The 11,334-nt window shown below is 39.0% G+C and overlaps 1 protein-coding gene across 1 annotated transcript in view; it reads right to left on the reverse strand.

Annotated features, from left to right (window-relative positions):
• The window catches only part of adamts9 (ADAM metallopeptidase with thrombospondin type 1 motif, 9), a gene marked incomplete at its 3' end in the record, with an annotated part of 42,024 nt that overhangs the window by 27,432 nt on the left and 3,258 nt on the right, over positions 1–11,334 (reverse strand). The window contains exons 4-16 of the mRNA XM_020593257.1: positions 9,614–9,936; positions 8,637–8,720; positions 8,399–8,523; positions 8,178–8,218; positions 7,938–8,043; positions 6,758–6,904; positions 5,983–6,124; positions 5,269–5,373; positions 3,562–3,707; positions 1,794–1,975; positions 1,499–1,635; positions 1,109–1,226; positions 811–906 (exon numbers count right to left, since the gene is read on the reverse strand). Coding sequence (XP_020448913.1) covers positions 811–906; positions 1,109–1,226; positions 1,499–1,635; positions 1,794–1,975; positions 3,562–3,707; positions 5,269–5,373; positions 5,983–6,124; positions 6,758–6,904; positions 7,938–8,043; positions 8,178–8,218; positions 8,399–8,523; positions 8,637–8,720; positions 9,614–9,936 — 1,752 coding nt within the window. The remainder of the gene's footprint in view (positions 1–810; positions 907–1,108; positions 1,227–1,498; positions 1,636–1,793; positions 1,976–3,561; positions 3,708–5,268; positions 5,374–5,982; positions 6,125–6,757; positions 6,905–7,937; positions 8,044–8,177; positions 8,219–8,398; positions 8,524–8,636; positions 8,721–9,613; positions 9,937–11,334) is intronic.

Below are 11,334 nucleotides of genomic sequence, written 5' to 3' on the forward strand. Positions count from 1 at the left end.
TATTTGATATAAGATCAAACTATTCTTGCTTAACTGGCACAAAACAACTGCAGAAAAGAAAGAAAATTTTTGTGAAAATGATTGCTCTTAAGACATCAACTAGCAACCATTATTCAAAATAATAGCTTGCTTTTGTAAGTGACAGGGAATAACATTTTCATTTACAGTAGGTCAGTCAGCAGTATAGCATCATTGCAGTAAAATAATCCTCTGTTCCTGGAGAAGTCCCATCCAGGGGCATCCTGTTCTGTTCAACAGCCAGTCTGCTGCACTCGTTCAGCCTAATGCAGTTATAGACCTAATTTCCTGAAATTACTTTCCTCGCCCTCATTACAGAAAAATCATCTCACACTTTGGGGGATGACTGTATCCACTAATAAATACAAATACACACAATAACGAGTGTCAATTAACAAACCATGATAAGAGGTTTGCATGGTGGCATATAATCAAGCATGTCTAAATAAGCACAAAAGGGTAAAAAAATAATAAGAGCGCTATGCGGATGTACAAACCACACCAACAGACACACACTTGTTAACTTGTTGAGTGGTAACCAGAGGGCTATTTTAGCTCAAGTATTAGCACATGTTCACTAACAGCTGAAACAGCAGCCACATCCAGACTGACAGACAAGCATACTGTATAGTATAGAAAGACACATTTACTGAAGTAAAGCAATTACAAATCTACTGTGTCCCCACACACAAAAAACCCCAAAAGCTTATAAACTATCTTGCTGGAATTGTACTCACAGGCCTAGATCTGGCTAATTTAAGTTTCTTTTAAACAAAAAGTTGGATGTCTTACCGAGGTAGTTGTCATCCTCCGGTTTCCCTGAGTAGCTGTGTTGGCGCACATCAATATTTGTAGCACCACTGGGTATTCGCACTACTTCATTATAGCCTGCAAATGGCATGAGTAGCTTGTTTATATCATTATTATACCAAACTCTGTGTCTACACTAAGCCCCACTCTCAAGGCTATTTATTCTGACGACTAATCACAAAAAAACAGTGTTTGAGCAATTTAACAAGAGCAGATATAATTTCAACTAGTTGACAATGAATTTATGGCATAATGTAGTATATAGTAGGCTACAGCTCACCATAGCGGACGATGTTAAAGGTCCCTGCCACAGTTCTGCAAGACGAGTTGTCACCTCCGCACACACCACATTTGTCTCTCCTGGCTTTAGAGTTTAATACATGGTCACAGCCTGCTTGCTGCTCAGTAAAAAGACAATACACAAACAAACAAATAAGAAAATGCCAGGAGAAAGGTAATAGTAAAAAGAGACAAAAAGAAGTGGGTGGGTTTGGCAAAAGATTGAAATTCTTTTGGAAATGATTCACTGTAAGGATGTAGAAATGATTATATCCACAGATAGTCACAATGCAAGAATGGTCACTGTTAACAACTATATTATGATAACAAAATTAGCTGTATATATGCATTTGAATCATGTTAATAAGTTAATAAGAGTTAGGAAGCTCACTCTGCACAGGCCCTGGACACAGATGTCGTTGGTATCGGGTCCGCATGGTGTGCCATCAGTGACCCTGTCCCTGAGCTGATAGTAGGCTGTGTTGCCTGCCACCCTGCAGAACAGTTTACACCTGTCTTTCATTAGGACTGATAAAGGAGGTAAGAAAGAAAGAAAGAAAGACAAATGCTTAAAACCAATAGAAATCAATACAAAGCTTATGTTATTTATATTATTCATAAATGAAAAAAAGTGCTGACAGAGGGTGGAAGCACAATGCCAGTGATAAAAAAAAAAAGATTCTCACTTCCGCTGTACTTGGGCACCCAGCGAACATTAGGAGGTAGACCGTTGATGTTGAAGTGCCTGCCATCAAAAGCTGCACACTGCTCCTCCCTGAAGTCCTTCTTCTGTTTGGAGCAGGGCTCAGAGTTACAGGAACGAAACTTCATCCGACGACCAACGCAATACATTCCTCCATTCCTGGGCCTGGGCGTGAAATCAAGGAAGTGAGTGGATTGTCACTCACTAGGTAATATTTTAAGTAGATGCTTTAGTATAGACATATCCAAATCTAACTACAGACCATAGCAACCAGTTTGTCGCTTAATGAAAATGGCTGATGATAACAAAAAAAATGTAGATGCCAGTTGACAGTTCTGGTGTTACTGGGCCTGCTTTCAAATAGAATGAGGGATCACACTGGATTGTCTGGGACTGTTGTTAACTGGCTTACCTCCTATTTTTTTGACAGCTAGTTCTTTTATAGCCAGGGACTGTTGGAGGTTTCTTCCGTTAAATAGAGTTTTTCCTCCCTGGTATCACAAAGTGCTTGCTCAAGGGGGATTTGTTGGGTTTTTTATCAATAATAATAATAGTAAGGGTCTAGACCTTACTATGTAAAGTTTCTTGAGATGACTTTTGCTGTGATTTGGGGTTATACAAATAAAATTGACCTGCATTGAATTTTATAGTAACCGATGATAAATTCTAAAATCTAAAATCTATCTAAAATAACTTGTGGCATTCCCCAAGGATCAACTTAAGGGCCACTACTTTTTAATGTATATGCTATCCCATGGTAGTGTCATCAGGAGAAGTGATAATCCTTTCCATAGTTATGCTGATGACACTCAGCTTTATGTGGCCATACTGTATATCCTGATGACACAGGAACAACTGAAACTCTTTTTAGATACATTTATCTATTAGTTCCTGGATGTCAAAAAAACATTTTCCATTACATTTACATTAACCAGGATAAGAATGACATTTTAGTATAGGGCACAAAACCTTTTGACAAGGCAGCTCTGATCCATGGGAAGAGTCTGCCCAAGGATCTACAAAAATCTGAAAGTGTTGATGTTTTAAATAACCTTGTTTAGCATGCCTTTCAAATTAAATGTTTTACAACTATGATATATACCATATGTTAATTCTGTATTACTTCATTTATATTAAAATGTTTTATTTGCTAATTTATTTTTTCATTTCATATTGTTTTAAACATGCATTTGTATTCATGTTATTGAATGTTACTATATTATTTATTTATGTATGTATTATTTATACTTCAATGATTAAATTATTTGGTGCATTACTTTGTTTTTATTGTTTACATTTATTGTCTTTTGTCAGTCATCTGTAAAGCACTTTACATTACATGAACCTGTATGAAAGATGCTATATAAATAAAGTTTTGTTTGATTAAATATAGCAATTCATAGGTTTGTCTAAAGTATACACTCATTCTGTGTTTTACCCTATTGCCCACCATCACACACCTACGATATGTCATTGGCATTGTTTTCAGTTCAAACATGTTTTCATCATGTCCTATTCTTTTCTATCTGTCCAGTAAAGCAGGATAAAAAGCAACATGCAACCAAACATGATGATCTCTGCATCTCATTACAACCTTGTAAGATCAGCCATCAGCGAGCCTGTCTTGATTAACACTAGCTATGGAAAGAATTCCCTTAAGGAGAACTGATCTATGGAACACTGACTTTGGCTGCTAAGATGGAGACAAGGTCCACTGGGCATGCATGACTACAAAGAAAAGGAGTGCTCACAAAGGTTGGTTGCATTCGCGCATAGCAATCTTGATGCCCCCGCCACATGTCCGCGAACAGGTACCAAAAGGACTCCAAACTCCCCATGCCCCCTCCACAGGTGTGGCATCATGCTCCTTGGCTATACACAGGCCATGTTTGCAGTGCTGCAATGGGAAAGAAAGAGGAAAGAGAAAGAACAGATGGATGAAAAGAAAGAAATTGAGGTAAGTGAAAGACAATTTGAAGTGTAAGACAAAGAAGTCAAAAAAGGAAGAAAACCAGATAGAGTTAACACATAAAATCTTATCCATGAAACTGGCAACACATTTCTCTGTTCTGCCATGCTTTGATGCTAATCTGGGAGAAATTACACAGTGAAACAAGTGGGAAAAAAGTCTAACAGGAAAGGACTTTTCATGGTTGTGTCCTGCTGGAGAGAAGACAAGAAAATGTCATGCACAAACTCAGTAAATATATTGTATCTCATAATGGGAGGATACTGTTACACTGTTCAACATACAGACTCAATTTTAAGCGTGTAAGTAGTGTGTACTGTCCTCGCCATGAGTGGTCTGTTAGTCAGATAACAGTGTGTAATTCTCCAATAAAAATGAGCTGTGATGTTTCTTGTCATTTAATGACAAATTACTACTTTTATGTAAAACAAAGCACAAATGACAAACAGAAATCAGTGCAATACATGGTTTCACCACTCAACGCAGGCTATCGAGTCACAAAGCTGGCGGTGCTAATAATAAGCTTATAGTTACGTTAGCTCCGACAAAGATCACATCACCTCTAGCAAACAAAGATCAGTACAGCAACAGTTTTCTGCTCATAGCATCTAGAGGACAACAAAACAATACTCACAGATGAATAGTGTCCAAGACACAATGTCGAGAAGTAATATATACTCAACATAGGAAGCAGTTACTTTGGCTACCATGTCTGATTTAACTTTTGACATCTCCTCCCCTAAGATTACCCCTGTTGTATAATCTAAAGAGGGCACTGCAGCAGGATATACAATAAACAATGCACTGGAACAGGGGACAGAACAAATAGTGTGACACACCATGGCATGGCATCAGACAAGAGTTTGGTGTGAACACAAAAAAGTTTCAACCTGTGTGTATTGTTGAACATATTGCGTTCATGTCCTATGTCTTAGTGGCAAGAAAAGAAGCAAGGGGTTAGTGAGAATGTCCGAATTAAATGCTGCACTAAGACAGTTGCCTATAGAGCAACTGTATCTCATCAAATACACAAATGCCAGGCAAGTTCAATTACTAGAGTTTAAATGTGTCAGCGGTGAGCTGATTTTTGGCAAATGTTGGGAAACTTGTTTTGTTTTATCATTTTGCACTCAGAATTAAAAGGCCTGTGAACAATTTTACAGTCATGACCCAGTGGAAAAGTTGTAAGACAAAAACAAGGAAATCCTCTGAAAACTGTCAAATCACAACACAGAACCATATGTGTACTGAAACATTATATATTGTATAAAACCGTGGCACTTACATGGAGTGTTAAATCACTTCTCAAGACATTTACATTTGCTATACATTCCAAACTGTTCTAATAAAACAGTTCAATTTCTTACTTCTTGCTCCTGAAACTTTTTAATTATCCAGAAATGTCTTTCTCCCTTACGTTTTGCTTCACAATGCTCCTATAAACAGCGCCTCTGCCAAAGAATTTGTCTCATTTCCACATGACACTTACCTTTCCAGGTGAGCAGTCAGTGCCATCTGCCCATGGCATATGCTGGGTCCTGCAACCCCGCTGAACGCCCTCTGGACTGGTGCACCACAACCTTCGACACTGAGTCTAATAAACACATACATAGAGACATATTTTGTGTTAATCCTGAGATTTAAAAAAAAAAAAAAAGCAGCAGGACACATAAATGTCTTGTTTAACAACCTTACTGCAAACAACTCTTACTGCAATACATGGACTAAAGTTGGCAGACATCCAATTTAGGGCACACTATGGAACGTTATGCCAAAAGGTGACTCCATGCACTATATTTGCTGTAATAGCCATCTATTTTGCCCAGTGTTTCTCAGCCAGTGTGTCCTTTCAGTATGGGCAGAAGGTATGAGCCAAGAAAAAGGTTCCACAGTGTGAAGTGTCTCCCACACATTTAGGAGACATTTTTGCTGCATTCATCAAAAATTCAACAGTGTACAATAAGATTTTGGGATATGATCATTCAAGTCTTAAGTAGTTAAGAAGAGAGTTTACTTGCTTATGTCTGATATATTCAATAAATCTGTTTTTGCTTGTATCTCAAAAAGAGCTATAAGTGTGTTGTTAAATACAGAGTGACTTAGATGGCTTCAAATTTACACACGATCATAACACAAGAGGTTTCCCTCAGAGACCCACATGTGCAACATGACATGTTTATATCCACATACCAACTTCACTTACCATATAAGGGCACACCTGCGTTCCTGGCCCAAATATCAATTCACACTGTTTATTGACATTGTATATCCGCCCAGGCAGCTGCTGCAAGAGACTGTATGGCCTAGAAACAGGCTCGTCGAGCAAGCACTCACCATATCCTGAGCTATTAAGAAATAAAAATAAAATGACTTCAAGAAAAAAAGAGAAAAACAAAAGACACAGACAGACAGAAAACACACTCAGTACAGCTGGAGACATTTCTGTACATATATAGAACCCCTACTTTACAGACAGCTTCCACTCTATCTTGACAGGTTTCCGTTTATATCCAGCCAGCTATATGTAGCAAATGGTGGTGATCTTAGGAGAACTTTGGATAGTTAGGGATATAGGAGGCAATTTTGGACAGTTGCCAGATACTCTTTCCTTCAGAAGGAGTTCCCTGGTCTCTCTCAGTGTTCTGAGGAGCCTTTGGGAGAGAAGAAACTAGAGCAAACAGCCCTGAGTAGTGATGATAATGTATTTGCATTTATGACATTTAACTGCTGTTACTAAAAGTGGGAAAACAGCACAGAGCATACATAAACTGCATTCTAAGTGTGTGCATATGATATTTGTGGTATTTCTATGATATGGCATCTTTAAAGTATGATTGGTTGGAGTTTTAAGGGCTTGTTTACTAGACTTTAATATTTGGCATAACAGTTCATTTTAGGCTGTGTGAATTGTTTGCTGTCTACATGATCTAATCCCCATGCATGTTTGGAACAATGGTAAAGAAAAGGGTATGACATACTCAAGGAACTCTGTGATGTACTTCCTGCTGCATTTGGACCACATCCAAGGGTTTGTGTTGTAGTTAAGTGTCGGAGCCATCACGTGCTGCTGATTCTTAACTCCATCCTCCTTACACTTGTTACTGTCGTCATGAGGCATGTTGAACCTAGCAAAGCAAACAGAAAAACATGTTCAAACTTTTGCAAAATATTCATATAAATGCTGGAAGTTTTTTTTTTCTTTTTTTACTTTTTATGGCAATAATTCTGTTGGTTGTAGTTTATGTGACACAGATGCACAGCTCTGTGAGACCAAGGCTGATAAATTGTTGACTGAGGCAAATTTAACAAAAGCCAACACTACGATAATGAAAGCATATTGTTTCTGGCAGGGACTTTAAAGTTTTAATATGTCAGTGTTTCTCAAACCAAAACAGACAACACTCCAACTGAAAAATAGTAGTTTTTCTGCTTTAAATCTAAACACTGACTGTATATTTCTGTATTACTGGCTTTGGGCAACCCATACAAAGAGACAATAGAAAATAATGCAGAATGCTCATTTGGAAAGAAACTAATGCAAAGTTAAATTCTAAAAATATTGGACAATGGGCATATCAGAAAAATGTAGATGTGACAATGGGAGCACAGGGAGTATAAACAAAGTGTTCGAGCAGATTGCACAGATGTGATCATGGTTGGTAGTGGACGGGTACAGCACCACACTGCCCACGGCCCTCCCTGTGACTACTTAGCACTCCACCTGACATGTACCAAAAAACACTAAACTCTGGGGCTAAGCAGTTGTCAAACATGTTGTCACCATTTGATGCAGATAAACAAGGAGCAATCCTACTTTTTGTTTTGTGTTTAGAAAGGGCATTTGCTAGAGATGATGAGGGTTGTTCACATCTGTAATTTTGCATGCCTCGCAACATGAAAGGCATGCAAAAATTTAAAAATGTGATCAGAAACACACAAAAGCATCAGAAGACACAGAAAAACCCAAAAGGAATGCATGGTTATTGTGTTGTCCAAAGGAAAATTGATTGATCTCCATCTGCTGGTAGGGCATGTGTGTGTTCCTAAGAAAAAAACTTTAGAAATTCTATCAAGGTCTCCCTGAAGCCAAAACATTCATTTAGTACAAGTGATCACAGTAGCTGAGGTAAACAACCAGTGGAAACATGCTGTGCTTACACATGGCCAAGTTCATGAGCAATAGTGAATGCAGTGCTGAGTCCATTGTCCTCGCTTATGCTGCAGCTCCTGTATGGATCACACACCGTCCCCAGCTCTGCAAGTCCTGAATAATAAGAGGTTCACTTTATTTTTCCTGATTAACAGAATCATTATTTTCCATCAGAATAATTTAACTGTCATCAACATGCAATAGGTAAGTATCTCATTGGTTTTGGTTCAACGTCTGTCAACCCCTACCTAAGGTGTCACACTTATCCCTTGCTCTGCAGATGTCCTGCCTGTGGTGAAGACAGAAAGAATGAGGCATAGTCAGTGGCACTGAACAAAGGAAACCAATCATCAACCTCAAGGTCCTTGTTTAGGTTCATGTCTAAATGGCAGTTCTATTCATTACGCATCTGGGCACCATTTGATCCAAGCCTCCGATCTCTAAGAACTTATTCCAATGTTCTTTGCACCTGGTGATGAGGATGGCAGTGTCGTGATGGGAGTGGTGGTTATCATCTAGGACGTTCTGACTCTTCTGCCAAATGCAGAAGTTCTTTAAAGTGGTCTGTGCATCAAATGAAATGTCTGGACCATCCTGAAAAACAAAGAGAAATAATACAGGGTGTAATTTCATTGATGCATAAGTACATATACATATACAAGCTTGGACGTATATAAGTACAGAGGAAACACATTTACTATTCTTACCAGCTCGTTGTTTATCATGACTAACTTTACAATCACAATGTTAATCAGATTGCCAATGCTGGGGTCCTTGTAGATGGAAGACACCTAAATAAAGGAAACAGAACATGGCATACCTTGTAAATATGCTTTTGTCTATACCTATCTGAAAACTGCTTCTAAAGTGTGTGTATATATTTCTATATTTATAAGTATTCTATTTTTATTTTCCTAATGCACATTCCTATTTCTTTTTGCACATTCTTTTTCTTCTCTTGTTCTCTCAGTCTTATCTTGTTTACTCAATGACTTAGGAAAACATTGTATATACACATCGAGAGCTACTGTGCCAGAGTTAAATTCCTGGTGTGTCCAACATACCTGGCCAATAAAGCTCATTCTGATTCTGATCAAGCCGCTAAATCAAAAAACCTTTGTTTTATTCACTTAATCTAGCTGGAATGTGACAGCATATTTTCTAACTCTATCACGGTGTTTCAAGCACGTACCAGGTGAATTTGGGTGACTGAATGATCAAGTAGACAATGGCCTGAGCTCATGTGAAAAAGGCAGCCAAGTAGCAAATATAGGTCAACTCAGCCTCCCCCAAGGACTGTCAGTTCCAGATGCCTGCAGATGTTGGTATTTTAAGTGGCTGAGAATATGTACTCTATGTGACATACCTGAGCTTATTTTTAACATTCAAAAAAGCTGTCACATAGGCTCTACCTTAGGCTGCCCTCTCTTCTCCATGGCTGTTTGAAAATGGTGTTTACCCATGCCCTAGGCTGCCTTTTTACCTCCTATGGCTCTCTCCCAAAAGCTGCTTGAGTAGCACGAAAAGCAAAGCAAAACATGTACCATGTGCACATAAACAAACTACACCGTTTATACTGTATGTGTGCAAGAATAAAATAAAAATGCTCTTCCAGCCAAGCACGTCCACCAGCCAAACACTCTTTACTAGCAGCCATAAAGCTGCATGACAGAGCAGAACTTACTATGGACATTAATGTGAGCATGTAGTGCTGTAGGTTGCTGCCGTGATGTTCCACCATTTTGCTGCCGGCCACCAGCATGACTTCAACAAAGCGCGGGTAGGAGAGGAAGCGCTTTGATCTCCTGTGAGGTCCTGAGTCACCACTGCTATCATTTGATGGTCTAGCGCTAGTACTGCCGCTCTCTAACCTGAGCAGGCCTGCACTCAATGACTCCATGTCATTGAATATACCAGCACTGACCACAGGGGCCGCACTGGACACAGAGGTCACCCTGGCCACTTGCCTTCTGTTCCGCTTATGCCTCTTACGTCTGTGTTTGTGTCCTAGAAAGAGAAGCCAGAAGGAAGAGAGCAAGTGTAAATATACAAAGATGCAGGGCTGATGGAAAATGCATTCGCTCAGAAAAACAGACATGTATAAATCAGGATGATGTGTTCAGAATTAAGCTAAAGTTGTAGTTTAAGTCTTGAAAACTGGAGATGCATGAGGTGAGTTGGCTGTCTGGAAGTGGGTATTGTTAAAATATGTTGCTGCCTCTTCTCTCTTTTGTTTATTGTTGCTCAAGGAGTGGGCTGACAAAAGAGCAGAGCCAAGCACCTTTTTCCTCTCTCACTCCCTTTGGAGGAGAGGGGAAAGAGGAAGGCAAAGAGTTCAGCCTAGGTAAACCTGGCACCAATCCATAAAAAAGCACTAACTGTAACACACACACCACAACAAGCAGTCCTACAACTGGGCAGTAACACTTTCATGACTTGGCAACAAAACTGCTGATTGCTAGACTTTTGTTTTCTCAGCACATGCAGATCACCCAGCAGCAGCACATCACCACTGTAACCCTGATCTGCACTACAGCATTTTATTGGATCTACTTTCAGTTTACATGATTTAAGAGCAGTTTGCTGTATGTCAAAACTTTCAAGATAACAATGGAACTTTGCACAAAGATGAATCACTCTAGGCCAAAAATTACTTTGTCAAATTTATGCTCCTTTGGATTATGATATCAAACAGAATGAGCCAAAAGAGTACTACATGAGAACACAGATGTGTACATACATTTAGACACACACACAGTGAAACCAAACATCTGGCCAAAGATGTCCATCAGACAAAAAGAAAAATATTATTCAATTTATTTTCCTAGTTTTGCTTATTTGAAGGTTTCAAGTTGGCATCACCCTGTTATTATACAACTTACACTGCATGTTCATGGCAGTGGTTCTACTCAAGTTCCTTATCAAAGAGGCAGAGGAAGTATAGGAGTCAACAGGACGTTCAGCCAGTAAACTGAGATGGGATGCTACAGGGTTGAACTTCCAAATGACTTTTCCTGTGCTGCAGCTCTAGGCACTAGGCTGTGCAGGCTGTGACAGGAATATGTGAGTCAAAATCATTTCACACAATTCTTTCACTTTAATTTAGTCATTACAGTTAGGCTGACATTTATGGAGCATATCTTATTATTTGTACAAGTGAACTCCTGACTGTTTCAAAATCTACCTCAGTATCCAGACACACTTACGTACTTTGCTTGTTTTAACCAAATAAGCTGCATATGATTCTACAGCACCATGGTACAATAACTGTAATAGCTCTGTAAGCTTGCTTACTATTACATAACCGCTTCCTGTTACAACTTTGCAGATGATGCAATAGTTACATCTACTTATGTCTATGGGAACCAAATTAAAGGTCACACAATGCATGCACATACACACAGC

The sequence above is a fragment of the Monopterus albus genome, unplaced genomic scaffold, assembly GCF_001952655.1.
Source record: "Monopterus albus unplaced genomic scaffold, M_albus_1.0 scaffold18.1, whole genome shotgun sequence".
Classification (NCBI taxonomy): Eukaryota; Metazoa; Chordata; class Actinopteri; order Synbranchiformes; family Synbranchidae; genus Monopterus; species Monopterus albus.